The 27,689-nt window shown below is 50.0% G+C and overlaps 1 protein-coding gene across 1 annotated transcript; it reads left to right on the top strand.

The window, feature by feature from the left end:
- The first annotated feature begins 5,833 nt into the window (after nucleotides 1-5,833).
- LOC118080575 (acylamino-acid-releasing enzyme) lies at nucleotides 5,834-27,559 on the top strand. Its single transcript, XM_035106015.2, has 22 exons — nucleotides 5,834-5,929; nucleotides 8,795-8,924; nucleotides 15,656-15,782; nucleotides 16,718-16,808; nucleotides 17,171-17,246; nucleotides 17,516-17,676; nucleotides 18,086-18,223; nucleotides 19,337-19,428; nucleotides 19,998-20,038; nucleotides 20,155-20,276; nucleotides 21,103-21,163; nucleotides 22,213-22,310; nucleotides 22,694-22,745; nucleotides 23,672-23,760; nucleotides 24,426-24,564; nucleotides 24,931-25,014; nucleotides 25,114-25,194; nucleotides 25,689-25,777; nucleotides 25,905-26,095; nucleotides 26,554-26,656; nucleotides 26,783-26,889; nucleotides 27,099-27,559. The coding sequence occupies exons 1-22, from the start codon at nucleotides 5,918-5,920 to the stop codon at nucleotides 27,199-27,201; spliced, it is 2,187 nt and encodes a 728-aa protein (XP_034961906.2). The 5' UTR covers nucleotides 5,834-5,917; the 3' UTR covers nucleotides 27,202-27,559.
- The last annotated feature ends 130 nt before the right edge of the window (nucleotides 27,560-27,689 follow it).

Here is a 27,689-nt window from a genome sequence, read left to right as displayed (position 1 = left end):
TGCTGGAACTCTCTTACAATGGCAATGGTGCCCACCTGAGAGGTGCCGGAATGGAGTTCAGCTTAGTTCTGGTTGTGGGAGGGGGAAAGCCCTTGGTACAGCCATATCTGGACAGCACTCCTTCAGACTATGGAAGACAATTCCCAGAGCTGAATGTAACTGAAAATGGTGGCCTGGACACACAGAAAACTAGACTGTGAGAAGGGTGCTTGCGGGGGATTCAACCCTGTGAGCCCCACTCTGCACTGAAATGGTGCTGGCTAAATGCAGGTTCACCACCACTCTGATAACGAAGCCAAAACTGATGAGCATCAGTCGCTGCAGATTGCAGCTGTCACAGACCTAGTCAGCACGTGAGGGTGCCATGGACAAATGAGTCCGGGTCTTTCCCAATTCTAAAAGGAGAGCTGTACCAGCTGGAAAGGGCTGTCTATGCACCAGCCATCCTGACCACAGTGTACCAGGATGGAGGTGGTTTTATGTGCCACAGAAAGGTGCGCACACCCCCATGGCTCCAGATGTCTCAAGAGTGCTTTCGCACACTCACTCATCCAGCAAGAGATCCAATAGGCGCAGTAGAGGATTTGCTCCCCACCCTGACTGTATTCAAAGGAACATGTGACACAAGTATTACAATCAGCCATCTAGCCATAGGTCCACAGGGTCAATTTGTGTGATCGGTCCCCCTCGGGAGAAAAAAAAGGGGGAGGGAAGAGCACCCAGAATGGTCCTTTGTGTGTACAGTGTGCTTCTCCCTTTGCACTAAATAACATTCCTGCATTACTGAAAAATCCCAGAGAGAAGCGAGGCTTTAATTGGGAATGGGGGCTGCGGCTGGTGTCTCTTTCTTTTACTGCATCCATAAGCATAATGTTGCAACACCAGGCCAACCCAGCAAGCAGTATAGATCAGGCATCCCCAAACTGCAGCCCTCCAGATGTTTTGGCCTACAACTCCCATGATCCCTAGCTAACAGGACCAGTGGTCAGGAATCATGGGGATTGTAGTCCAAAACATCTGGAGGGCCGAAGTTTGGGGTGCCTGGTATACATGGACGCCTCGGGCATCAGAAGTCAGCCCTAGGGGTGGGTAGGAGTTACACACAGAAAGATATATCCTGTGGAGTCCTGACTGATGAAAGCAGACAGCTTGTACCTGCTCTAGCTGCAGCTGTTACAGATCTAGTCACACCATGAGTGTCCAAAGCCTGCTCCCATCATTCCCAGATTCCCTGCTACATCACATATTCCCAGGGCCTTGATAAGCATCAATGACTTCCTAAGGATCCTGATTGGACTGACTTGCATCTTCATGACAGGTGAGCTCATGAAGTTGCTTCACATTGACACTGACCCCTGGTCCCACTAGTAAACAATACTGTTTACTCTGGCGGACAGCAGCACCCCCACCTGAGCCTCGGGCAAAGGTTTTTGCCAGCTCTGCTAGCAGAGATCTAACTGGTGGTGCCAAGGGTTGAAACTGGGATTTCTGCACTCCCATGGAGTGACAGCCCTTCCCATAAATCCAGACTTGCTGTGCCTAGATTTACTACTAATCCATTAATCACTTCACCCTGCCGCATTCAATAGACAGAGTTCCAGGTCTTTCAGACAAATCCTTTAGGACAGGTAGCTGAGATCTGTGCTCCATCAAAAAGGTACCTGGTCTAGCCCCTGCAGATGTCATCTGGGTAGTTATCAATAGCAGACCAAGATAGAACATGTTGCAGTAGTCTAGCCGTGAGGTCACAAAAGCGTATTTGCTAGGTTCGGGTAGCATTAAAAAAAGGTATCCCAAAATGTAGCAAGATGCATCATAAGACTATGAACCAGAAAAGTTAGAGGAGTCCCAGTCCCCCTTCCCCAAGATCTGCTTCCTTCATTGCAGTCTTGCCAAGGGCAATCTTCAGTAGCCTCACATGGATGCAGCCCTTCATAGAAGAGTCAAAGTAAGATGTAAAGGGCTGTTTCCTAGCATACTGATGACACACTGAACACTTCGCAATCTCATTTAGCAGCTTCATGTGCACTTTCAAAAGGTGAGATACTTGGTTGGAACCTAATAAGATTCTAGAGCAGGACCCGGCAACACAGTGCCTGCAAAATGTTGGACTATTACTCCCATCAGCCTCAGCAAGCTTGCCCAGTGATCAGGGATGAGGGGAATTGTGATTCAACAACACTGCTATCCTAGAGGGGAAATGTCATGAGCAGATAGATCTATGCCCTGCAAACCAGCAGTGATTGAGACCACTCTAAAGGATACAAATGGTGGCAAGGGGCATCATCAAGTCACTCAAACAATATGAACTATTTGATGAACAATGTGGAAACCTGCAGAAAGGTTTAATGAGCTCAACAGGTAGAAATGGTTTGTTTCCACCTCAAGGTCAATATCACTAACAAGGACCACAAATGCTATGCTCAAGTTTGGGGGAGGAAAAGGGAAACTTTTTTAAAGAGTCTAGAAAAATAAATGGTATTGGGAAACACAGAAGAAACAGAATCAAGGAGCCTTCCTTGGGGAAGGTTTAAAACTAATTCATCACTGGTTAGTAGCTAACATGCTACCTACCTACAGATGATGTTGGGCTATACAGTTCCCAACATCTCTAACCACTGGCCATGCTGGCTGGCAGTGTTGGGAGCTCCAAGTTCTTGCTAGGGTGGGGAGCCTGGACCCAAGACTGATTCTCTTTTTGTTGTTGTTGTTTTACCAGGGACTGAATTACTGTGGGTTTAAGGCTGTCCAGCACTTTCCCAAAATAATCCCTCTATTTAAACAAAAACAAAAACCACAGCCAAAGGACCCAATTTATCCCCGTTTCCAAGTCTTTGTATGATTTTAGGCGGGGTTGTGTTATCAAAAAGAATGGCATCTTTTCCTTCTCAGAATTGCTTCTGCTGCTTTTTCAGCGTACACACACAGAGAGAGCTCAAATCGACTTCATGTACAGACATAGTTCATATCACAGCCAAGGCTTTAAACAAGCACATTATATGTATCGGTCAGGAATAGCATGAAAGAAGACGTCCACCTGCTGCTGTCTCCAACCCTGAGGCTGCAAGGGCTTAAAGCATCAAGGCCTGTCAAAGACATTGCTTCTCTCAGAAAGCCAATTACCCTGCCCCCTCTTCTTCTTTTCACTGTTTATCCCTTTCCCTTCATGTTACCATACCTGGGTCTCTCTCAGCCCACCCACTGCATATGGACACAGCTCCCACTCAGTGCCTGCAGAGCCATCTGCCACCGAGCGCTTCCTGTTGCAGTTCAGCTGATTAGCAGCACACAGGAAGCGCCAATCTGGAAGGTGTGATTTGTCATCCCACTCCAGTCACCCTGCCGCGGGGCCAGCTTCCCACTCGGCTTTGCAGGGAGAGGTTTTCTGCTGACCCTGAGATATTGGCTGGCTGGATTAGCAGGGAAGTTGCTCCCATAGACCTTAAGCCATTATTAACAAGCTGGGGAAAGGTTGGTGCCTGCCTCTGACAGACACTGCCTCCTGCTGCAAGCCCCGTCCATTCACATTTTCAAGCGGCTGCCTGCAGACCCAGGAGCTGCACAGCTTTCCTGTGGGAGTCACATGGCATGTGCTATTCCCCGTTCAAGTACTGGCACAGGAACATTTAGTCCCACGCAGCCAGAGTTGGCAAGAGCTTGTGCGAGGCACCCCTTGTTTGCCAAGAGAGGTGTCTGCATTGATTCCATGGAGTCATGAAAGCGACGTGTGTGCCCTTCTGAGATGAAAGTACAGCGCACGAAGTGACAGCCAAAACCAAGCAAATCACTCTTCCTTTCCAAAGCTGCAGGTGCCGGGCACCCAAGCGCGTTAGATGGATGACTAGATCTGTTGCAAAGGCAAGGCGAGAGGACCTGCTCGTGAACAATCTTACACAGTTGAATTATAAATACTTAACCAGGGGGGGGGGGAGGTTGTGAGGAATTATGGGATGCAGGAGTATCCATAGTTCAAGTGCCATACACACAAGAACCAATGGTCTCACTCTACAAACTTTTTGACCTATTCCATTTTCTATAACCCCTCCCTCCCACCACTGACTGCCAGTGGCCTGTTTTCCCCTCAAAGGATGCCCCTTCTGTCACCCTCCACTTCATGTGGTAAAATTAGCTTATCATAGCACCACAAATAAAGAGGGAGGGACAGTGGACCACAGAACAGCTAGGGCCTTCCTTCTCCCCCTTGACTGCTGTCTAGCAGCATCACGAAGAACAGGATGCAGATGCTCAGTCCTTGGTCGGGCACTGGAGAACCCAGTGACCTTGCCCTCTTCCCAGTGGCCATGTCCCTTTATGAAAACAGCAGAGCTAAGCAATGCTTCACCATCTGCTAAGCATCACAAGAACAGTTACAGCTGAAACAGACACAACTTTCATTGAGCAACATCAGTGATGGTAAAGGGGCATCCAAGCCGTGTTGTTGTTGTTGTTGTTGTTGTTGTTGTTTTAAACTCTCTCACAGAAACAATTGCAAATGCGGCCCAGGGATTTATACCAGCACACAGTGCAGAAAACAATGGTAGCAAGACAAACTGCAGCTCCGTAATTGCTAAAACACAACTTAAGGGTGAAGGAATTACAAGTGACTTTCACATGCAATAGACACAAATTGGAAGAGGCTTTGATAATTGGCATGCCACCCTGCCTGTGGAGCTGTTAAAATTGTAAATAAGATCCAAAAACAGTTATACTGTCTATTATTTCTGAATGCCTAGTGTGAGCCCCACACTGAACGGCATGCTGTATGGGTCTTTACTCGGGTGGACTTTACGCACTATGACTTAACTGGAGGTATCAACTACACCAAACCTATTTACAGGTAGGTAGCCGTCATAGCTGCCAAGTTATCCCTTTTTTACAGGGATTTTCCCTTATGCTGAATAGGCTTCCTCGCGAGAAAAGTGAAAACTTGGCAGCTATGGTAGCCGTGTTGGTCTGACGCAATCAAAATAAAAAAATCATTCTAGTAGCACCTTAGAGACCAACTAAGTTTGTCATAGGTATGAGCTTTCGTGTGCATGCACACTTCTTCAGATGTGTATCTGAAGAAGTGTGCATGCACACGAAAGCTCATACCTATGACAAACTTAGTTGGTCTCTAAGGTGCTACTGGAAGGATTTTTTATTTTTATTTTGACCAAACCTATGTCACTACTTTTTAAAAACAAACCTGCTTTCATTTCCATTAGGGCTGGTGTTTCAAAAACAAGTACATTCACAATTCAAGCTAGTAGCAGCAGAATTGCTGAACTTCATTTGACTTTTGCAAAGATAAAATTCAGATTGGAAGTAGTAGGTGGTTGAACAACCCTCGTAAAAATGTAGGCTTTTCCTTCCAAGTTCCTGGCAGCCAGATGATTGCAGAAACGGATTTCAAATTTGCTGCCTCTCCCCCCACCCCGCAACCTACACAGAAAATATGAGTCAAATTCATAAAAAACAGAAGCACGACATTTATTTAGGAAAGAAAAAGAAACAATTTAGGATAAGAGGAGAGTAGGGAGAAGTATGGGGATAACGTTGGGCTGGCCTATTTTAAGCCACTTCCCTTGAAGCCCCGCCACGAGGATCTTCGCCTGCAGCACATTTTTAAGTGATTGCAAATTCACATTAGAGGGGGGAAAGGATCGGTTTAGAAAGAAAAGAGCACGAACGGGCCGCGTGGTCGGAGGCGTCCACGCCAAGCCTCGACTTTGCCTCGCAACACAGGAAGTCCTGTCTCCAGATAAAAGCAATGGCCAGGCTTCCCACTGAGCGGCGTGCGCTGATTTTGACGGGCAGGTCCACAGCCAATGGAAGTAGGCGGGACCGAAAAGGCACAGCCCCACCCACCCTGGAGGTACCGAGCGGAAGGTGACCGAACTTCGAACCTCCGGGATTTGGCGCAGCGGCAAAGGAGATGGAACCACCGGTGAGAAACGCGGGGCGGAGGGGGGTTCCCCGGGTCCGCCCCCCCCCCGAGGATGCGGGGTGGATGGGCCCCGCCCGCTTGAAGCAGCTCCTGCTGCGCGTTGAGCAGACCTTCCCACAATGCTCCGCGCTGTGGCGGGCGGGTGTGTATAGGTGTTGGGGTTCCCAGCATCCCCTTCGGAGGGGCACGAACGTGTGAATGGGCTCCCTTCTCCTGCTGCCACGCTAGCCGTCTGCATAGGATGGTTCCTGGGGGCGGGATACGGGCCGCGCTCCAAGGCTGCTGGCTCCCTTTCTCTCCCTCGGCCCCCGCTTTTAAGAGCTGCGAGATGAACACAACTGCAACACGTGAAACAACTCTTCTACACAGGCACACCCGGCCAATATGAAGATGTAATTGGGGTGTGGGATGGGGAGAATGTGGCAACACTTCTTTCTGTCTCCATTCAAAAGGGGGGGAAAGTTGCTTCCTTTCGCAGTACTTCAGCATCCCTCTACTCTTCCCCCCCCTCAAAACAAAAACAAAAAAACAAAAAACACCACGTGCACACAAGGTAGGAACTGTCACAGCTCTAAAACAGTTGATTTTTTTTTTTGCGTGTTGACCTGGCATGGTTTAAGAACCCTGAGCACATGGGTGACTGGATGTGGCACGAATTTAGGTTGCTTCACTGGAATGACAGATCCTGAAGCTGAGGCTCCAATATTTTGGCCACCTCATGAGAAGAGAAGACTCCCTGGAAAAGACCCTGATGTTGGGAAAGATGGAGGGCACTAGGAGAAGGGGACGACAGAGGATGAGATGGTTGGACAGTGTTCTCGAAGCTACGAACATGAGTTTGACCAAATTGCGGGAGGCAGTGCAAGACAGGAGTGCCTGGCGTGCTATGGTCCATGGGGTCACGAAGAGTTGGACACAACTAAACGACTAAACAACAACAACAACAGGGGGAAAGTCTTAAGGTGGTGGCGGGGAGAGGGATGGTTATCTTTATTCTTTGTCACCACACTGTTGTTCCCATATATAAAATGGATTATTAGGGTAAGGTTCCTCACTTGCTTCTGAGAAGGGAGGACTGAGTGCATGAAGTAGCTGTTGTAGCAGAGAGAACTGGACTTTGAACTCTTGCACTAAAGGAGTGGCTGACCTGTGGCTCTTGGACACAGTGTGGCAGGTAGATTGGTTGGAGGTGTCTCTCTGCTCAGCCCTGCTGGCCTCCACCTGCACAGTGGCATCCGCATCAGTCTGCCAGCATGGAGCCCCCTGTTCTGCCTGCTGAGCCTGCAAGTGTATGGAAGTGCCACTGGCAGGATCCCTGTCAGCAGCGGCCCACACAAACCCCCAAAATGGGGTGCTGTGAAGGCAGGGAAGGGCTGAGCCAGCCTGCATTGCATTGCAAGTCAGCCTCACTGCTGATGGTACTGGACCCAGTCTCCATCCAACTGCTGCACCAGCTCCAGGCAGCCCCACACCTTCCACCCTGGCCAGCCTAAACAGCATGGGTGTAGCCAAGGGGGGCAGCTACCCCCCCAATCAATAAAAACATAGCTAACTGAGGTTCTGCCCTCCCTAACAAAAGTCCTGCCCCCCCTAACAAAAATCCTGGCTGCACCCATGGCAGCCATGGCAATCTGATAAACAGCACTTCTGTCTGCTCAGGGTTTGGATTTTGTAGCCTAAATGATGTTGGACTCTCAACTCCTATCATCTCTGACCATTGGTCATGTTAGCTGAGGTGGAGGGTCAACATCTGGAGGGCCACAGGTTCCCTATCCTTGGTTTAGGGGAAAAAACAAAGGGGGGGAGCAGGAAGGATATAGGAAGAGTTCTTCCTGGACACCTTTCCAAAGAAAATTCTGTAGTTGCTAGTGGCCCAAGGTTATTCCCTGATTGCACAAATGAAATGTTAATGAGCAAGGGAGGCAGGGGATGTTTTTACCCTCCTGTTTAGCTTCAACAACAATTGATGACTCTTTTGCATGGATGCTGCTGATTTGGGATCCTCACACACTTGTGAACTTTTCAGATAGAAAGAGTGATAACTGGCCTTTAATTACCATGTGATTGCCTGCCCTGCCTTTCCAAAGTAAATAGTGTGCCAAATCTACCGTAGCTATTGAAACTTTGTCCTTCCACAAACCATGTTTCAATTGCTGCTGGCCTAGATTGTCACACATTAACCCGGGCTGCTGGCTTGATGAATGTATTGGTAGTTGAAAGAGCACCTTTGCTGCAACTTGGTACAGAACAGACTTCCTGGTTTTGTCTGTTTCAAAAACAAGTAGGGAAGAAACATCTAGCTCTGTCTGTTTTGGATTGCAAACTTGGGACAAAACAAGTCATCTTAAAGATTAACTAAGGACCCAAAATGTTCTAGAAGAAAGGACTCATAAGTAATATAGATCGTGTATTGGTTGTGGTTGGGAATGAAAAAGTAAAACTGAGCAGGAGACAGGGAGAAACATGCACCCTATATCAGTGTGGCAGCTTAATTTGCTCAGAAGCAGGTGATGAGCTTCTCTCTCCTATCTACAGCAGTGATGTGCTGGTGTGCATACAGGAAAAATTGCATCTGCTTAGGTAGGAAAAGAAGTTAGGAGCAGCTGCTACAGCCAACCTTCCTCTAACCTGCAGAAGGCGCACAGCCAGGACTGCTATGTCTCCAGCTAGCTGTGTGCTCTCTCCTTCAACTCCCCAAAGTGGCCCCACCTTACATGCTTTCTGCCCTCTGTTCCAGCTTCTCACCCGGAAGCAGTTGTTACTTGCCCTGAGCAAAGGGCTAACTGCAAGTACGGTATGTTTGTGTTGCTTTTACCTGGAGTTGGTCCTAACTAATTATGCTGCTTCTTTCTTTTTATTGTGCAGTTGTTGAACGACGCAGAGGAGATAGCTGCTTTGTATCGTGAGCTTAGCCAGTTCCCATCTCTTTCCAGTGCCTCTATTGGGCCAGAGGTAACAACTCAGTATGGTGGGAAATACTGCAACGTTTACACAGGTAAAACCTCTCCCTCGTAGTTGCCAACATTAGTTGGGACCCGTGTTTATATTGCGATTCACTTTGGGATAACTCATGAGAAGCAATGAGTACATTTTTATTTGCCTTGCCTTGAACCATCACTCCTGACAAGATAAACCAGGAGACTAGCTGTCAGCACCAGGGTTTCTGTGGCCTTGACTGGCTGGTTCCTGTGCTTCAGCATCAAACCAACTTTCATCTTCCTCTGATGATAATAAGAAATAAAGCCCAAAGATAGTGCTGTTGGCATTCTTGACCATGAACCAGGAATGGGCATGATGGGGCCTTTATACATACATTCAATGTATAGGCAACCCTATAACTTTAATGGGATTTAAAACACACACAGAGAGACCAAAATTAACAGTAAAACAAACTACAATTCACATCATTACATAGTCATAAATCGCATTAAAACAGGTCCCTGGGTATGGTCTGAATGCACATGAGGTCACCGCTTTGCTGAAGCTAAGCAGGCCTGAGTATGGTCAGTGCCTGGATGGGAAACCACCTGCCAACCACGTTGGGCGCTGTCACAGTGGCAGGAGTGGACTACTTCAGAGTAACGACGCTACGCAGCTCTGCATTTTATTCTTTTATTGGTGCTGCGTATTTACAGTGCTCAAGTCATTGCTATTTACACGGAGTGATGTTGTCAGTCGGTTTCAGAACCTCCTAATGGCTTTTGGCGCGTCTTTCTCCAACACAAAAGCTTTGGCAGACCCATCCTCTTTCCCCTCCTCTTTCTGCGTAATTCCGGAGTTGGGGGGATGGGTCTCCCACCCTTATTCGCCCCTTCCTGTCCCACCTGGGACCCTGGCTCCTCTACCTTGCCTGAGCCTCGGACACGACTTCCTGCTTCCCCACTGGAATCGGAACTCTCTCTGCTTCCCCCTGTGCTCGGGGATTGGCTTGAACTTAGGAGGGGAGGGACTTCGCGATATCCCCTGTCCCTCACATCCACCCCCCTCCCAAGCTCTCCTTCACCCCTCCCCAGGTCCCCCCCCAGGTGTCGGTGACGACTGGAAGCCTAAGAACTCAGTGCTTTCCGAGCCCGTTGGCGTGAACACCTCCCCCCAGTCCTGCAAGCCCCCCCCTTCCGCCTGGGAGGACGGGAATCCCAAAAAGTCTGTGGCGTCAGAGCTGGTGGGGGTAAAAATGTTCTGCCAATCTGCTCCTTCCTCTGACTGGGTGGATCTCGGTGACACCCATACCTCATCCTCTGGTTCCTCAAACTCCGCTTCCCAGCGCCATGGTGAACTGCTCTCCCGTGCTTCCTCCCCCTCCCCCTCCCTTTCCATGTGCCAGGGCTTGGGTCTATGGGGGAAAAGGGCGTGAAATTCTTCTACCAGGAATTCCTCCTGTATCTGAGTGGCTGGGACCCATTCATTCTGGGACGGTGGAGCATCCTCCCATGCCATGAGGTACTCCAGGCCCCCCACCCCCCACCTTGAATCCAGGATGGCTGTGGCCTCATTGAGTTGCTCCCTGCCTTCCCTCTCCCCCCCTCCCTCAGGGGTTTGTTCGCTGTCTCGGAGCCTGCTGCTTTCCCTGTACGGTGACAGCAGCGATCTATGAAACACTGGGTGCACCCTCATGTCCTCTGGCAGTGCCAGCCTGTATGCCACCGGGTTGACCTGTTGCGTGACCGTGAAGGGGCCCAACCTTCTGGGCGCCAGCTTTTTGCATCGCCCTCTGATGGGAAGGCCCTCCGAGGACAACCAAACTTTGTCCCCCACCCTAATGACCTCCCCCGGTCGCCTGTGGCGATCTGCCCCCCTCTTGTACGCTTCCTTGGCTCTCTCCAAGTGTTCTCTGAGCTGCTGGTGCACCGTCTCCAGTTCCTCTGCCCAATCCTCAGCCTGTGGGCCCTCCTCCTCCTCCTCCCCCTCCCTCTCAGGGAAAGATCTGAGGTCACGCCCGTAATTGGCCTTAAAGGGCGACACCCCTGTGGAGACGTGCACCGCATTGTTGTAGGCAAATTCTGCCAGTGGCAGGCGATCCACCCAGTCCGTTTGCCTCTGGCTGACGTAGCATCTCAGGTACTGCTGCAGAATGGCGTTGACCCTCTCCGCCTGTCCATTGGTCTGCGGGTGTCTAGCCGTCGACAAGCTGACCTCCACCTGCAGGAGGTTCATGAGCCGCCGCCAGAACCTGGAAACAAATTGGCGGCCACGATCCGAAATAACCCTTAAGGGTAATCCATGCAGTCTGAATACGTGATCCACAAACAGTTTGGCTGTCTCTTCTGCCGAGACCGCCCTGGCACACGGTATAAAGTGGCACATTTTGGACATGAGGTCCACCACCACCAACACTGCGGTCTTGCCCCTGGAAGAAGGCAGATCTGTGATGAAGTCCATGGACACCACTTCCCACGGCCTGTGTGGCGTGGCTAAGGGCTCCAGCAATCCCGGTGGCGCTGCTCTGACCACCTTTGCCCGCTGGCAGGTGTCACAGCCCCGTACATAGTCTCGAACATCTTCCCGCACCCCTGGCCACCAGAAGTGTCTCATGACTAGGTGAGTGGTTTTGTCCCTCCCAAAATGACCCGCCGTTGGGTTGTCGTGCATCTGCTTGAGGACCGTACGTCTAAGCTGGGTGGTGGGCAGGTACAGTGCACCCTTGTAGAAAAGCAGCCCCCTGCGTTCTGCAAAGTCTTTTGCCTGCTCCCCCCCCCTTCTCAGTTCTCTGCAGATGCGGTTGGCAAATTCATCCGCTGCCGTCAGTGCTGTGAGTTCTGCCTCGCTCACCACTGCTGCTCCGCAGGACCATGCTGACGGGGGGAAAATGTGCCTGGGTGCCGGTGGCGCCTCCTCCTCCATGTATTCTGGCTTGCGGGAGAGGGCATCCGCCCTGACATTCTGCTCTCCCGGGATGTAGTGTATGGAGAAGTTGAAGTTCGAGAAGAACTCTGCCCACCGTATCTGCCGCTGGTTGAGCACCCTGGCAGTTCTCCAGAACTCCAGGTTCTTGTGGTCTGTGCACACCTGGATGGGGTGCTTGGCGCCCACCAGGAAGTGTCTCCAGTGCTGGAACGCAGCGTGGATCGCCAGAAGTTCCCGATCAAACACTGTGTAGTTTCGCTCTGGCTGAGTCAATTTCCTGGAGAAGAAGGCACAGGGTCTCCACTCTCGGTTGGCGTCCAGTTGCAACAAAATGGCGCCCACAGCTTTATCAGAAGCATCTGTCTCCACGCGTAGGGGCGCGTCCTGAACCACGTGGAACAGGTTCTGGTCTGAGGCGAACACCCTCTTGAGGCTTTCGAACGCTGCTTGCGCCTCTGGTGTCCACCTGAACTTCTGCTTGCCTCTCAGGCAGTCAGTGATGGGAGCCGTAACGCGAGAGAAGTTCTTGATGAACTTCCTGTAGAAGTTGGCGAAGCCTAGTAGGCGTTGGGCATCTTTGCGAGTCCTGGGGCTGTGCCAGTCCAGGATGGCCTGCACCTTGTCCTTGTCCATCGCCAGCCCCTTGTCTGACAGCTTGTAGCCCAGGAAGTCCACCTCCTTGGTGTGAAACTTGCACTTCTCCAGCTTCACATACAGGTGGTTCTCCTTCAGGCGCTGCAACACCTCCCTGACATCTTTCACGTGCTGCACTGGGTCGTTGGAGTAAATAAGGATGTCATCCAGGAAGACCAAGCATTTCCTGAAGAGGAGGGACCCCAGGACGTGGTGCATGAAGGCCTGGAAGCATGCTGAGCCCCCTTGCAACCCGAAGGGCATCACCAGATATTCAAAAGAGCCCAGAGGCGTGAACATCGTGGTTTTCCATTCATCGCCTTCCCGGATCCTGATCAAGTTGTACGCCCCCCTCAGGTCTAGCTTGGTGAAAATCTTGCCCCTGCGTGCCGCTGTCAGGAGATCATCCACTCTGGGCATGGGGAAAGCCACTGGCTCTGTCACTGAATTCAGCCGTCTAAAATCCACCACAAGACGGCGCTGTTGCGTGTCTTTCTTGTCCACCCAGAAGACTGGGCTGCCCCCTGCTGCCTTGCTTTCTCTGATGAACCCCCGCTTGAGGTTCTTGTCGATGAAAGCGCGCAGATCCTCCAGTTCCTGGTCTGACATGGCGTACAGCTTGGCTGGGGGTATAGTTGCCCCTGGCACCAGGTTGATCTGGCAGTCAAAAGGCCTGTGTGGGGGTAGGTGGTCGGACTCCGCTTCGCTGAAGACCTCCTGCAGGTCCCAGTACGGCTTGGGTATCGCTTCACCCCCTTTGACGTGCATGGTGGCCACCGTGGCTATCGGAGGCCCCTCCCCTGGTTGGTGCTGCATGCAATGTTCCAGGCAAAAGTCCGATCCAAAAGTGATGCATCTCTGGTGCCAACTTATGGAGGGGTCATGGCGCGCCAGCCAGCTCATGCCCAAAACGATGGGGGGGTCTGAGATGGTGGTGACGTTGAATGCCAGTGTCTCTGAGTGCCTTCCAACCGTCATTCTCATGGGGGGGTTTGATGCGTGATGGCCCCTCCCAGCAGCTCTCTGCCGTCAATGGTTGCCACGTGCAGAGGAAAATCCAGCTGCAGAAGCTGGATCTGGTGCTCTTCTGCAAAGTTTCTCGAGAAGAAGTTCGCTGACGCCCCACTGTCAATTAGGGCGAGGACTGTCAGGGGATAGCCATTTGGAAGCGTGAGCGTCACTTCTAGAACCACTCCTGCTCTGGGAGGGGTGGGCTGGCTCTGCTCCTCTCTGTGCGGGTGGGTGGGCTGGGGCTGTTGTCTGCTGACTGTGCCTGGCTGCCGCCCCTTGTCTCCTGCAGCCAGGCTTTCCCGTTTCCCTGCTGTGGTGCTGCGTCAGTGGGGGAGGGCACAACCGTTCCCGCCTTTCCTTGCCACTCCCTGCGATGTGGGCAGTCTCTGACGAGATGCTGGGGGGAGTTGCAGAGAAAGCAATTCCCACCCCTTCCCTCCTTGCGTCTTGGCGCCGCTGGGGTTTGAAAAGCCCGCGCGCGCGCGCTATCAATCTGCATGGGTTCCTGGTCCTGACTGGCCCCAGGCGTGGCTTGAAAGGGTTGTTGGGGGAGTGGCTTCTCCTGCGACCGTGGGAACCAAGCCCGCTTTGCGCGCGTTGCTTGCTTGTCGCTCCACCGGGATTCCTGTCTCACCCCCACCGCCAGAGCCGCTTTGCTCAGCTGATCCATATTACTGGGCTTTGGACCTCTCGAGAGCTCATCCTTCACCTCCTCATGCAACCCCAAGTAGAACGCCGCTTGCATTGGGGGGGACTCAAGTTCCCACCCCAATCTGTGCACCAGCATGGTGAATTTCGCCCAATACGCGCGAACTGTCATATTTCCTTGGCGTAAATTATGAAGTTCCTCCTTAGTCTGATCCATATGACTATCGGACGAATACATCGTTTTCAAACCTTCTAGAAATAGTTTGACATTCTTCATGCAAGGATTCCTTGTTGCAATTAACGGTCTTAGCCACTCCCTGGCTGCCCCGGTAAGGTGCTCCACAATAAACGCTACCCTGTGCTCATCATCAGGGAACTCATCGTGGTGCAGCTCAAGAGCATACACAATCTCAGTCTCAAAGCCCTGAAATTCCCTCGGGTCTCCATTGAACTTGCTTACTAGGGTCCCGGCTCTCCTTCCTGGCAGCACTTGGACTTGGGGTGCCCCTCCCGCCTTGTTTTTCTCTGCATCCAGCTTGTTTTGGAGGTCTACCGCCACCGCCCTTAATTGCTGCTCTTTTTCCTGAAGCGCTCTCACCTGTTCCGCAAGTTGTAGCCGGTCGTCCTGGACCTTCTTAGTCTCCTCTTTAGCTGCCTTCAATTCCCCCTGCGCCTGCAGCGACAGCTGCTGCAGTTCTTGCTGGGCTTGCTCCGCGATCTGCCGCCATTTCTCCGCCTCTGACACGCTCATCCCGGCAACTCCAAAGTAGCCCCAAAAGGATTAGGAGGTTGCTGTCACAGTGGCAGGAGTGGACTACTTCAGAGTAACGACGCTACGCAGCTCTGCATTTTATTCTTTTATTGGTGCTGCGTATTTACAGTGCTCAAGTCATTGCTATTTACACGGAGTGATGTTGTCAGTCGGTTTCAGAACCTCCTAATGGCTTTTGGCGCGTCTTTCTCCAACACAAAAGCTTTGGCAGACCCATCCTCTTTCCCCTCCTCTTTCTGCGTAATTCCGGAGTTGGGGGGATGGGTCTCCCACCCTTATTCGCCCCTTCCTGTCCCACCTGGGACCCTGGCTCCTCTACCTTGCCTGAGCCTCGGACACGACTTCCTGCTTCCCCACTGGAATCGGAACTCTCTCTGCTTCCCCCTGTGCTCGGGGATTGGCTTGAACTTAGGAGGGGAGGGACTTCGCGATATCCCCTGTCCCTCACAGGCGCCATGACAGAAGAAAGGTGGGATATAAATGTAAGAAAGTAAATAAAATATTTTTTGCAGCAACAAATCAATGTAAAATGGGGGGGGCAATGGAATAAAATCTGCAGAAGTCAAACCAGGATGAAATCATAACTTTAGACATGGGGAAAGAAAGTTATTTGACTGGTGTTGGAAATATATTAAGGTAGGTTGACCGGCAAGTCTCTTGTGTGGGGTGGCTCCTCTTGTCTGCTTCTGGTCTTGCCTGAAATAGTTGGGGGAAGAGGAGGATGGGACAGTGATGTTGGGATTTTTTTGTGGTAGAGGAAGATTGGTTCTTTCTGTGGTAGGCTGGACAGAAACTGAGTTCTCTCCCTCCCTTTACAGAGTGGTCACAGCGAGACTTGGAAAGAGCTGAAAATATAAAATTCTGCCATCAGTACCTCATCTTCCATGACAGCCACTCCATCGTGTACTCAAGCCCCTCTGGCAATTGCACGGAAATCAAGGGAGAGTAAGTCTCTTGTTTGTTGTGTTTCACCACGCTTTCTGCAGAAACGGCAGGTCACTACCCAAAGCCTTGTGCTGAAGGGGGTCTCCCAAGGATCAGCGTAGCCTTGAACCTCCAGTGCCAGGGATACATGTTCTGCACCAAAACAATCCGAATCCTTTAATGAGATCAGACTGCTTTATTTTTAAAATTATTTGAGAGTCCATAATTTTGGACCGAAGGGGCCTCTAAGGCAGCTGACTGAAAATCAGAACACTAAAACAATGGTTAAGTGCCCTAATCTGCAATATCTAGCACTGTCAGAAGCCACGGGGAAAGACAAAACTGCAAACCTGCCCAGCAGCATATACTTATTGAGCAGGAACTTCTGGAAAATCCCAGTTTTTACTGCTTTCTAAAGATAAGCAGGCCTTGGTTGGAAGGGAGTGTTCCACAGCTGTGGCACCACACTTAAAAAGGCTCTCTCTTGTGTCATCCTGCCCTGGGGAAACATGTGAGGCGAGGTAGTTCTTCTAATACATTATATGTACTGCCATACTTTTACTTTATTACCAAATGACAATGGAGATGATCCACACGACCCATCCATCCCTTTCAATATCCTAGCTTGGTGTGCTTCCAAAGCCTCTTGGGTAAGGCTTGTATGTGGTGTTTGTTTGTTGCCCTTTGCAGCGGCAGGACCCCTTCCTTGGTGTCAGCACTGGCTGTTTCTCCCAGGACAGAGGGGCTGCTCCGCTCAGGCATAGCCAGCATGGCCAGTGATCTGAACTGATGGGGAGTGGGGAGCCCAACAGCACCTGGAGGGCCACATGTCCCCTGCTTGTCCTGGAAGGATTGGTGCAGTCTGAGCTGCCTTCCTTTCTGGTACTTTCTTCGTCCTGGCCTGTGCCTGACCAACGCCATCTTTCCTAGGCTAACCATGCTGTTTTCCTTCTTAGGCTGCTCAGTCGGGACTCTCCCAGTGGAGCACAGAAAGCCGTTCTACGGAAGACTAACAACACCAAAGGCGAAGAGAAACAATTCCTAGAGGTATCTATAGCTGGCTTGAAGAAAGCTGAGAGAAGAGACTTATACCCTGGCTCTCTAATACGTTTCTCCTGTGTAAGGCAGACCTTCCAGAGATGCTCTGCCCCTTCATTCCCAGAGCAATGTGGCTTCATATTTGGCCCGTTGGCTCAGTGATTCTCAAACAATCCGTCACGCTTCCAACCCGGGAGGCAGTTGTATGGCAGCTCTGACTTGAATAGCTTTTGCTTCTTTTTGTTTGAAAGGAAAGGGGTCAGTTTGTGGCTCTTTCATGCGGCTCAGAATAGGTCCATTCTCTGAGAAGACACTGGGTACATAAGCAAAGGGGTTCAGGGACTAAATCTGCCATGCGTCTGCTCCCACAGGTGTGGGAAAAGAACCGCAAGGTGAAGAGCATCGAGTTGACAGCCCTGGAGAAGCATGGCCAAGTGTACGAGGACGGTGAGATTTCCTTGCAGTTTCCATTTGTTAGAGACGAGAAGAGGACAGCTAAGCCCCAACATTCATCCTTTCCTTGCAGCTTGGGAGTGGTGGTGGTGGTGGTGGTGGTAGGGTGTCCTCGGATATCCCTGATATGCACTGATAAGGGAAGCCATTTTTGTCATGTTTGAAAAGGGGACTTGGGAAACCTAGGAATGCTTCTGGTCATTGCATTTTTGATTTGAGGACAGTCAGTGAAATCTATTGTCATCTTGTTCCTTTGGCCCCAGACCAATTTGGCTGCCTGGCCTGGTCACACTCCGAGACGCACCTTCTCTACGTGGCGGAGAAGAAGCGCCCCAAGGCTGAGTCGTTCTTTAAGTCAAAAGCCCCTGAGCTGAGCAGTGAAGAGGAGCTGGCCAAGACAGAGCGACGAGATAAAGCCATCAAGGTAGAATGAACCTCTTCTGCTTTGCCTTGTGTCCTGCGAGCCAGTATTTCAGTTTCTCTTCATCATCACCATATGCCTTTTTTTTCATACTCAAAGCAGCTCTGTTCCTAAGGCAATGCACTACCAATTACACTGATACCTGAAATGTAGTAAAGCAAATGCTTGCATCTTGAACAGTTGGCTCTGAGGGAGCAGTTGCCTCCAAGGGTGATGTGCCTGCAATGGAACTGCAGAGTTTGTAGGCAAATGTGTGTGTTGGCTTGCTCACTCTTCAGGAAGAGGGAAGCGCTTGACTGACGCCAAGTTGAAAACCAGTGATGCAGGCCCTGGCAATCTCCCAGGCAGGTGAGAATGCCTTTGCTGTCACTCGAGCTGCCTCTGCATCAGGATCTCTCTTTGCTTTTCCTAGGGAGAGCAGTTTGTGTTCTACGAAGACTGGGGGGAGACCCTGGTGGCTAAAAGCACCCCTGTGCTGTGTGTATTGGACATTGAGAGCAACAACGTTTCGGTCCTGGAGAGTGTTCCAGAGCACATCTCCCCTGGGCAGGTCAGTACAGTATAGGATAATTGAGGGAGAAGGTTGGCACCCACTTAAGCCCAGTTGGATAAGGGTACAGTATTTTTATTTATTTTAAATACTTGCATTCTGCCTTCTAGCCACAAGGAGGGGCTCTAAAAGCAACAGAAGATTTCCACGAGTTTGGTATCTGAAACAGAAACAGTGTGGAGTCATCCTTGGTGTTGCCTGTTACCCCCACCCCCAAAATTGTTACAGTCATACCTCTGGATACGAATGCTGCGGGTTGCATACAACATGGGTTACGACCACGCCGAACCTGGAAGTAACGGAATGAGTTACCTCCGGGTTCGGCGGTTCGCACATGCGCAGAAGCGTCAAACGACGTCATGCACATGCGCAGAAGCGCCGAATTGCAGCCCGTGTGTGCGCAGAAGCGGGTTGTGTACTGCTCATGTTGTGAACGGGGCTCCGGAACGGATCCCGTTCGCAACCAGAGGTACCACTGTATTTGCCAACTCCGATACTATAATAGCTGTGGTAAATGGCTAGGATATAGTGGGAGGGACTCTGTGCTTGCCAGCCAAGATGCTGCCTTACTGGAAAGATAATTTCAAAATTATCTTCCAAGGCAAGAGCCAGGGGGTGTTCCCCATCCATTTAATTCCATGGTATATGGGACCCAGGTGGCGCTGTGGTTAAACCACTGAGCCTAGGGCTTGCTGATCAGAAGGTCGGCGGTTCAAATCCCTGTGACGGGGTGAGCTCCCGTTGCTTGGTCCCAGCTCCTGCCAACCTAGCAGTTCGAAAGCACGTCAAAATGCAAGTACAGTAGATAAATAGGAACCGCTACAGCGGGAAGGTAAACGGCATTTCCGTGCGCTGCTCTGGTTCGCCAGAAACAGCTTTGTCATGCTGGCCACATGACCTGGAAGCTGTACGCCGGCTCCCTCGGCCAATAATGCGAGATGAGCGCGCAACCCCAGAGTCGGTCACGACTGGACCTAATGGTCAGGGGTCCCTTTACTTTACCTTTTACATCCGCTCTTGTCTTCCAATCTGTCATAACCCCGCATGCTGGAGATGTGCTAGAGTCACCCACCTGCCTCTCCACACCTGACATGGCATTCCCTTCTCCCTCAGGCCTTCTGGGCTCCAGGCGACACTGGGGTGGTATTCACAGGCTGGTGGCACGAGCCCTTCCGCCTAGGGTTGAGGTACTGCACAAATCGCAGGTAAGTTTCCTACCAGGACAAGTAAGAATCCAAGCGGGATTGGCTATATTAGATAGATGAGGGACCAAATTGGGGGTGGGGGTGGGCCTACAAACATGCTGGGGTCTTTGGGGTTGGGGGTGCTCTGTGTGCCTGCAAAGCAGCACTTGTAGCCAGGGGGGATGTGGTCTTGTGGCTATGGAGGAGCTTGTGTGGCTTCTTGCAGATGAAGTAGGCGCCCTTTTTTATTCTGGAACTTGCCCTATTTCTGTTTGGGAACCACCCTGCTGCCTCATCAGGAAGAAGTCGCCTCTTCACCCTGTCCTTTTAAACTGGGGGGGGGGGCTTGTTTTTGTTTGTTACTGTGTTATGTATTTTTGTGATTTTATATTGTAAATTACCCTGTGATCCTCAGATGAAGGTTGGTATAAAAATGTAATAAATAATAACATTCCTGTTTATGTTCCTGTCTGGGTGATGAGTGAGACACTAGCCTGTGGGGAGAAGATAGATGTCCCCAACCACTTAGCTAGTTTCACAGGGTGCTCTCCCATGAAACCCCCACTTCTGTTTTGTGGTTTTCTTTTCAGATCAGCTATCTTCTATGTGGACCTGACAGGTGGTCGTTGTGGTGAGACATGTTTTCCTGTTTGTTTGTTTTTTTATTATTATTATCATCATCATCATCAGCCATGCATTGATTTCTCAGTCCTCTCTCTTAATTCACTGTCTCCCTTCCCATTGCAGAACTGTTAACAGATGACAACAAAGCCATTTGGTCTCCACGCCTGAGCCCAGACCAATGTCGCATTGTGTACCTAGAGAACCCGGCATCTGGGCCTCACCAACAGTGCAGCCGTCTCTGCATGGTGAGTATTTTTTTTGAGCCTTGAGTCTTTGCATGAGAGACAAGTAAGCTCCTGCCCTCTATATAGATTCCGGAGGTGAAGACACAAGGAACACTTCTGAACTGGGCCCAGAGGTAGCAGCGGACCCAGACTCCTGAGTTTTCATTTTGAAAAATGTAAATATCTAGCCCTTTTCAGAATGAAGGTTGTAAGAAATGAGCCGGCTCCTGTCTTTCTGTACTGTAGCTAAAGGAGTACAGTCACAGCTGTGAATGAGTGATGAGCGCCGTGGAGAAATATTAGTCACATACACACCAGGGGAAAGCAAATTACAGCTTCACAATGTGTTATGAAACAACTCGTGAAAATTGAGGTTTTTGCCTGGTTTGGAGTTGGCACTGGGGGAGAGCAGTGTCAAGTAGAAATTCAACAGGTCACATATTTTCTAGGACAGAAACACAGTTATGGGGAAAGTTCCAGCTTTTGGCCTTCTGCCTGCCAGACATCTTATTACTTGTGTGTGGCCCCTGATTTATTGTTGGGTCCTCCTCCCTGCCCACGGAAGAGAATGTCAATTTGTATGTATTTGCATATGGCCTGAATTGTATGCAAATCGGAGGCCTCTCCTGCAGATAGGGAAGTGGGCCCAATCCCCATGCAGAAAGTCCTGTTGGCAGCTTTGTGAACGAGTCATTGAGCTCTGGCCTTTGCCAAACGGATGTGTGAGAGATCAGGCACCTCAGCACCTCCGTGAAGCATGTCTTGATGCTATAAAATATTTGTGGGGCAGGAAGCTGTGCACTGCCACATCCTTTTCTGATGCCTTTTGATCTCTTTCCCCCCCCAGTACGACTGGTACACAAAGCTCACTTCCGTCGTGGTGGAGATTGTGCCTCGGCAGAGCCAAGGTGCGTATTACAACTGTGCTGGAGCTCCCAGGGTATGCTATGGGGTGTTTGATGGGATCCGATGGAACCCCGTGGGTGTGCCAAGCATTCAGTGTGCAACAACAAGCAAAGCCAAACGTTAGGACTGCTGCATATCACGCAGTCACGTATCTTGTTCAGAATGGCCAACATTTATCACTGCGTTAACTACAGGAGCGTAGAATGTGGGCTTTGGATGGTTTGGGAGAAACAAGGTGGTGTTAAGGGGGAACGAAAGGAGGAGATTCTGGAGCAGTAGGGAAAAGGCCTGAGCATTGGGAAAACATGAAAACCAACCACAGGCTGCTCATGGCACCTTCTCTGTTAGAGTGTATCTGGAAGCATCCCTTGGAAGGTTTCTATATGTGTTGGAAGCCCCCTGGGGTGGATGGAGCAACCCAGCCAGTGGAGCATAAATAAAATTATTATTGTTGTTGTTGTTGTTGTTGTTGTTGTTGTTAGAATCAGAAGCAGCTTCTTTGCCTGCCTCAAGTTTGGAATCAGCAATGGCAGTTAGGTTCTGTGTTTTCAGCAAGTATTTTTCTGCAGAATCTTTTGCCAGTTTTTTTTCAGGAATTCAGAATCCACATCCACTTGGCCATTAGAAAAGCAGGCTCAGTAGGCAAATCCTGGCTGTGGAATATCATGGGGACTGGCTGCAAAGAGGGATTGGCGGGCCATGGAATATATATGAAGAGAGATAGCATCATGGCTGACCTTCTCATTAGGCAGGGTGACATCACTCGTTATAGGTGGCAGATTATTATCATTTTTGTTACCCTAAAAGGGCAGGAAATTGCCAATAATTGAATTTCTTTTTTTATCATTTTTACCCCTCTGGGGAGTGCCAGTTGGTGTTTTTGTTGTTGTTGTTGTTGTTGTTTTTGCCTTGGTGTCAGAATTTCATGGGCTATTTCTGGCTGGCATCCATGAAGGGGGCTTATCATGTGGCTTCCTGGCCCAGGGGCATCCCTGTGTTTTCCACCAGAAGGGCAGCTGTTGTTTCAGTGAAGGCTCTTTGTCTCTTACAGGTGAATTCACTGGGATCTATAGCACAGCACTGCCGGAGCGCTGCTGGGCAGCAGACAGCCAGAGGGTTGTGCTGGACACAATTCAATATAGCAGGCAGGTAAGAACGAAGCATAGAGTAGCTTGAGCTTCAGACTGAAGCCAGGGGTAGTTCGGGCAGACTAAGCACAAAGGGCACCTCCAATCAAAAGCTTTATTTGGCAATGGGCAAATTGAATCAGCACATCTAATATCTTTAAGCTTCATGGAGATCTCACAAGGATCCACATAACAAAGCAGAGGATTATAGCACCATCTGAACATCTGACTCATTCCAAATAGTGTGGTGGAGGAGGGATTGTTGTGCAAATCTTGCGGAACCTTGCTTGTGTGTGTGTGTGTGTGTGTGTCCGTCCATTGATGAATTGCAGGACAGCTTGTATGAGAAGGTGCTTTCTGTATGCAACTGAGAGTAGATCTCTCTCATGCTGTCTTTTCCTCTAGGAGCTGATTGTAGTTGATACAGTGTCAGGCAGTGTGTGCTCTCTCACCAGGGGTAAGTAGCAAACTCAATAACTTAGCCCTCCATAATTAGTTCCTTCCAAATCTATGCTGTGTCCTGCCACTGCAATCCTCTGATCTTCTGGCAGAAGTGAGTCCTAATTTGTTTATTCCGTTTGGGGCAAAGCTATTCCAAGTGAACAGACAAGCCATGTTGCAGTCTGTTGTTCAGGGAGTTCTTCAGACCTTTGTCATCGGCTGGCACAGTTGGAGATAATTGTATCTGGTGTCCTCACTTGCTTATCTTCTGCTTTTCCCCCCACCCTTTTTAGTATTGCACTATAATGCCTTTGTAAGCATTTGGGTGAAAGATGCACCCCAAGCCAATATCTTTATCCTAGTTTCTTAATGCCCACTGATCATCCAGTATGAAAATCTCCATTGTTCTAGTGACCTTTGCTTCACATGCACTGCCCCTCTCCTCCAACCCCCTCCAAATTCTGCCAACGCTGCGTTCTTAATTTTAGTTCAGCTTCCAGCCATCAGCAGTTGGAAACTGGGATGCATCCAACAAATCCATAACATTCGCAGAATGACTTACGTTTGCACAACAGTCCTTTCCCTATCTCCTTACCCCACGACAACCCCCTCCCAAATCTATTCTGGGAGTTCCCACAAGCCCTGGAGCTGATGGGGGGGGGGAGGAGAGTGAGGTGAACTTCCATTGCACAAGCAGGAGGACTTCTCTGGATGCAACCCATTGTGTTGCATATTCTGTCCATTTTTATATACTGTATTTTTCCACATGTCAAGTCAGCTTTTCTCTGCCCCAAAGCTTTGCTTGTATCAGGCCAGCTTGCCCAGGCCTTCAGTGATCAAATGCTAACATACCAGGTCAGAAACAAAGCAGTGAGGGCTGCACACTCCACCTGAGCACAGAATACAGGGGAAGAGAAAAACTTTGTTCTTTTACTAACCTAGGTTCCCGTCTTGGAAGCTGGGCCCTGCTCACTGTCGACCGAGATCTGCTGGTGGCCAGATTCTCCACTCCAAACTGCCCTCCTATGCTTGTAAGTGTCCAGTGGCCAAAGGTTTGGCAGAGGGACCTTGGCTCGACACTCCTCAGAATTGCTTGTTGCAGTAATTCTAAAATAATACTTCCTGTGCTTTCTATCACTTTACATTTTGCTTGGGATTACCCAAATATTAAATAGACCAAGCCTTCAGACTTTGACTTAGGAACTGGTCTGTAACAAATCAATCAGTTGGGGCGCCTTTATCCTCAACTTGGAAAGTTATTTTTTCGTCTTGTGTCAGAAACTTGTTTGGCTGCGATTGCACATCCTGTTAGTTATGTGCTTAACTGATTCTTTTTTTGGAGGGGGGAGGGAGGGAATTCTGATGAGGGCAAAATATGAGGCACTGGGCATCATGTTTTGTTGCCCATAGTACAGATTTATACAGCCAAAGCTGAAACAGCATAGAGGCTGTGGGGTCAAGGATTGTCGGCAGTGCAGTGTGCGATGATTAAGAGCCCAGGGACAGAACACAACGCCGACACACACACCCCTTTGTATTTCCACTGGGCTTGCCTCTTTTTTCTTCTCAAATATCTGACGTGTGCTGCTGTTGAGGGGACATGCTCTGCTCCTTATGTTCTGGGTGACCTTGTGCGGTCCAAGTAAGAGAGATCTGCTCCAGTGGTGCTGGATTCCTCTATGTCCTCTTGCTGCAGATGGTGGCCTTCCTGCCTCCTGCCGGCAAGGAAGCTGAAGTAAACTGGGTGTGCCTGGAAGAAGCCAGTCCAATTCAAGAAATCTCTTGGGATGTCCGTACCCTGCAGCCTCCTCCAGAACAGGACAACCCCCAGTATGGTGAGGGCCCAGAGAATTGGACAGACATTGCCAGAGACCAAGGAATTTAATTCCCTGCTTTGAGCCGGGGAAGAAATTGGGGCATTGAGGTTGTGATATGCAGATTGTGGGAGGAAATTGACACCACTCACTTACGCTAGATCTACCATTGCAAGGAGATGGAATTATCCTCCTCTCTTTCCCCTGTGTATTGTTCTGGGAAGTTCTCCTGACCCTCCACAGCAAATTGGAGGGAATCACAGGGGGAAAGGCCTGTTGCTCTAGTGGAGCCCTTGCGTTGACTTCTGTGAGTGCACTGGGTTAGTTGAAGCTAGGCCTTTATGCCTGACTTTCATCAGATCTGCAAACTGTGGTCTTTCCTCACAGCGGGCCTCAGTTTTGAAGCCATCCTACTCCGGCCCACTCAGGAGCCAAGGAAGGCCAAGTTTCCATTAGTGGTGTCACCTCATGGTAAGTGCTTTGTCTTCATCCCTCCCTTCCCCTCATTCAAGGCACAGGGTGATTCCTTCGCCCTTCATCTCACTGGCACTCCCATCTTCTCCTTTGCAGGAGGCCCACACTCAGCGTTCACCACCAGCTGGATGCTGTACCCAGCACTGCTCTGTCGGATGGGGTTTGCTGTGCTGCTGGGTAAGTGGTGGCCCAGAGCATTCTCAGTCACCCAGTGGGCTGCTGGGGTCTCAGTTTATCTTAGAATAGGGCATCACAATTAGGAGACCGGACTGTCAATGGATCCTCGCCCATGACAGTGGTAAATGACTGCAGTTTGGTCCAGATCGCTTGGCCTTTTCCCATCTAGTCCAGTCTGTCTCAGTTGCTTAACAGGTGCGCTAGGAGAGTTACACTGGAGGAGGAATGGCACAAGAAAGGCTTCTCGCCCTTCTGGAAAGCAGTGGTTGTGCTTTCGGGTGTAGGAGCTGCTATGGGTGGCAGTAGTCAAGTTCAGGTAGCAGGTAGTGAGAGCTGGAGATTCCTTCCATGGTATCATCCTTCCATTAGAGGAAGCATCCTCCTGCCCAGTGATTCTGCAACCTGGCTGAGCAGAGTGACATCTCCTTGGAAAGCAGGGAGCTCTAGCAAAGAACTGGAGATCTCAGTGAGCCTGTTTTTCTCCCTTCCCTAAGTGAATTACCGAGGATCACTAGGCTTTGGCCAGGACAGTGTGGACTCCCTTCCAGGGAAAGTGGGCAGTCAGGATGTCAAGGATGTGCAGGTAAGAGGGTTGCAATCCCCCTTTCCAGGGCAAGCGGGGGGAGCTATAGATTTTTTTCACTGGTGGGAAGATGCTGAAGTGCTGTTTTTTCCCCTTGGTACTGTTTCACCCACCGTCTTCTTTGCAGTTCTGTGTGGAACAGGTGCTACAGGAGGAACTGATGGATCCACAGAGAGTGGCCGTGTTTGGTGGCTCCCATGGAGGCTTCCTATCCTGTCATCTTATCGGCCAATACCCTGACACCTACAAGGCTTGCGTGGCCAGGAATCCCGTGGTCAACGTGGCCTCCATGGTCGGAAGCACTGACATCCCTGACTGGTGCGTACCAAAGGCAGCCTGAGCGGCTGCTGTAATGAAAACACAAGAAGGCCCATACACTCCCGCATCCTATTCTCCCAGTGCTGATGGGAAGCCAGCAAGCATGACCCAAGGGCAAGAACACTCCCAAGGTGGTTCCCAACAATTGGTATTCAGAGGCGTACCACCTCACGGTGAACGCACCCATCGTGGCTAGTAGCTATTGATAGTCTTAACACACACATACCATGAATTAATTGAATTGTCCTTTAAAACAATCCAAGTTGGTGACCATCACTATAGTCCATAGTTTTATTTATTTACCCATTTATAATCTGCACTTTCATAAAATGCACTAGTCCCAATGTACAGGGTTTACTCTGCTTTCTGCACCTGTCAGCTGGAAGAACTTTCGATTTATTCCTGCTCTCTGCTTCCCGTTCCCTCTGTTTTGATTCTTGCTGTGCTGCTACTCCTAGGTGCCTGACGGAGGCTGGCTTACCGTACGACCAGACTGCCCTCCCAGATCCCAGGCAAGGGGCAGCGATGCTGCTTTGTTCACCTATGCAATATGTTGACAAGGTACAGTACACACAGACCTTCCCTCTCCACATCCATTGGTCCAAGAACTCCATGATTTTGCTACTTCATTTTCAGAGCTTTGGTTTTTCCACCTGCCTTGATATCTTTGCCCTTTTTCCTCCTTAGGTTCAGACACCTGTTCTTTTAATGATAGGAGAGGAAGATAGACGTGTACCCCCCAAGCAAGGCTTGGAGTATTACCGTGCTCTCAAGGCCAAGGGTGTCCCAACCCGGTAAGCATAATAGGCAAACTTGGCAAATAATGCAAAGGAGCTGGCTGAACAGAGGCTCTATAGGGACAAAGGGGTGGTGGTCAAGAGGCTAGAAATATATGTGACTGGGTCAGGAGGGGAGAATTGTGAGTGGGCAGAAGGTCTGGCAAGAGAGAGTGGTGTGAAAAATAATCACATTACACTTAATATTTGTGTGTCTCTCTTTCTAGGATGCTGCTTTATCCGGGCAATAACCATTCGCTCTCTAGTGTGGAGGCCGAGGCAGATGGTTTCATGAATATTGCACTCTGGCTCATTCAGCACCTGAAATGATGACTGCAAAGCTGGCCTACTCCTTTTGTAACCCACTTCCATACTAATAAGCAGCATGGCCAGCCGACATAATCCAAGGCACTTCAATTCCAAACAGCCACCTAGGGACTGGTTACTCTGGTATTCATGTCGTCTAGAACGTGAATAAGTACATGGCAAAGGTCACCGTCATCACACACTTTGTCAGATCTTGTCCTCTGATAAGTAGTTCCACCATAGCAGGTGGCCTATTTGGAGGTGTCAGGTGCTGGGTACTGATTTTTGAACCTCTGTCTTTAGCCTTAGTCTTTGGGGACAACAGGTGAACTACAAAGACTCCTGCTGCAAAAGTAAATAAAACACACCTGATTGTCTAAGACTTCTCGCTCTTGACTTTTAAGAGGCTGACTTGCAAAGTGTAATTCTTTATAGAGATTGGCAACAACTGGGGCTTGTCAACTACTGAGATGCAAACTTTATTGCAGAGTATTAGATTTTTTTTGAAGAAG

Source organism: Zootoca vivipara, chromosome 2, assembly GCF_963506605.1.
Source record: "Zootoca vivipara chromosome 2, rZooViv1.1, whole genome shotgun sequence".
In the NCBI taxonomy this organism is placed as follows: Eukaryota; Metazoa; Chordata; class Lepidosauria; order Squamata; family Lacertidae; genus Zootoca; species Zootoca vivipara.
This window is presented reverse-complemented; position numbering and strand designations above follow the sequence as displayed.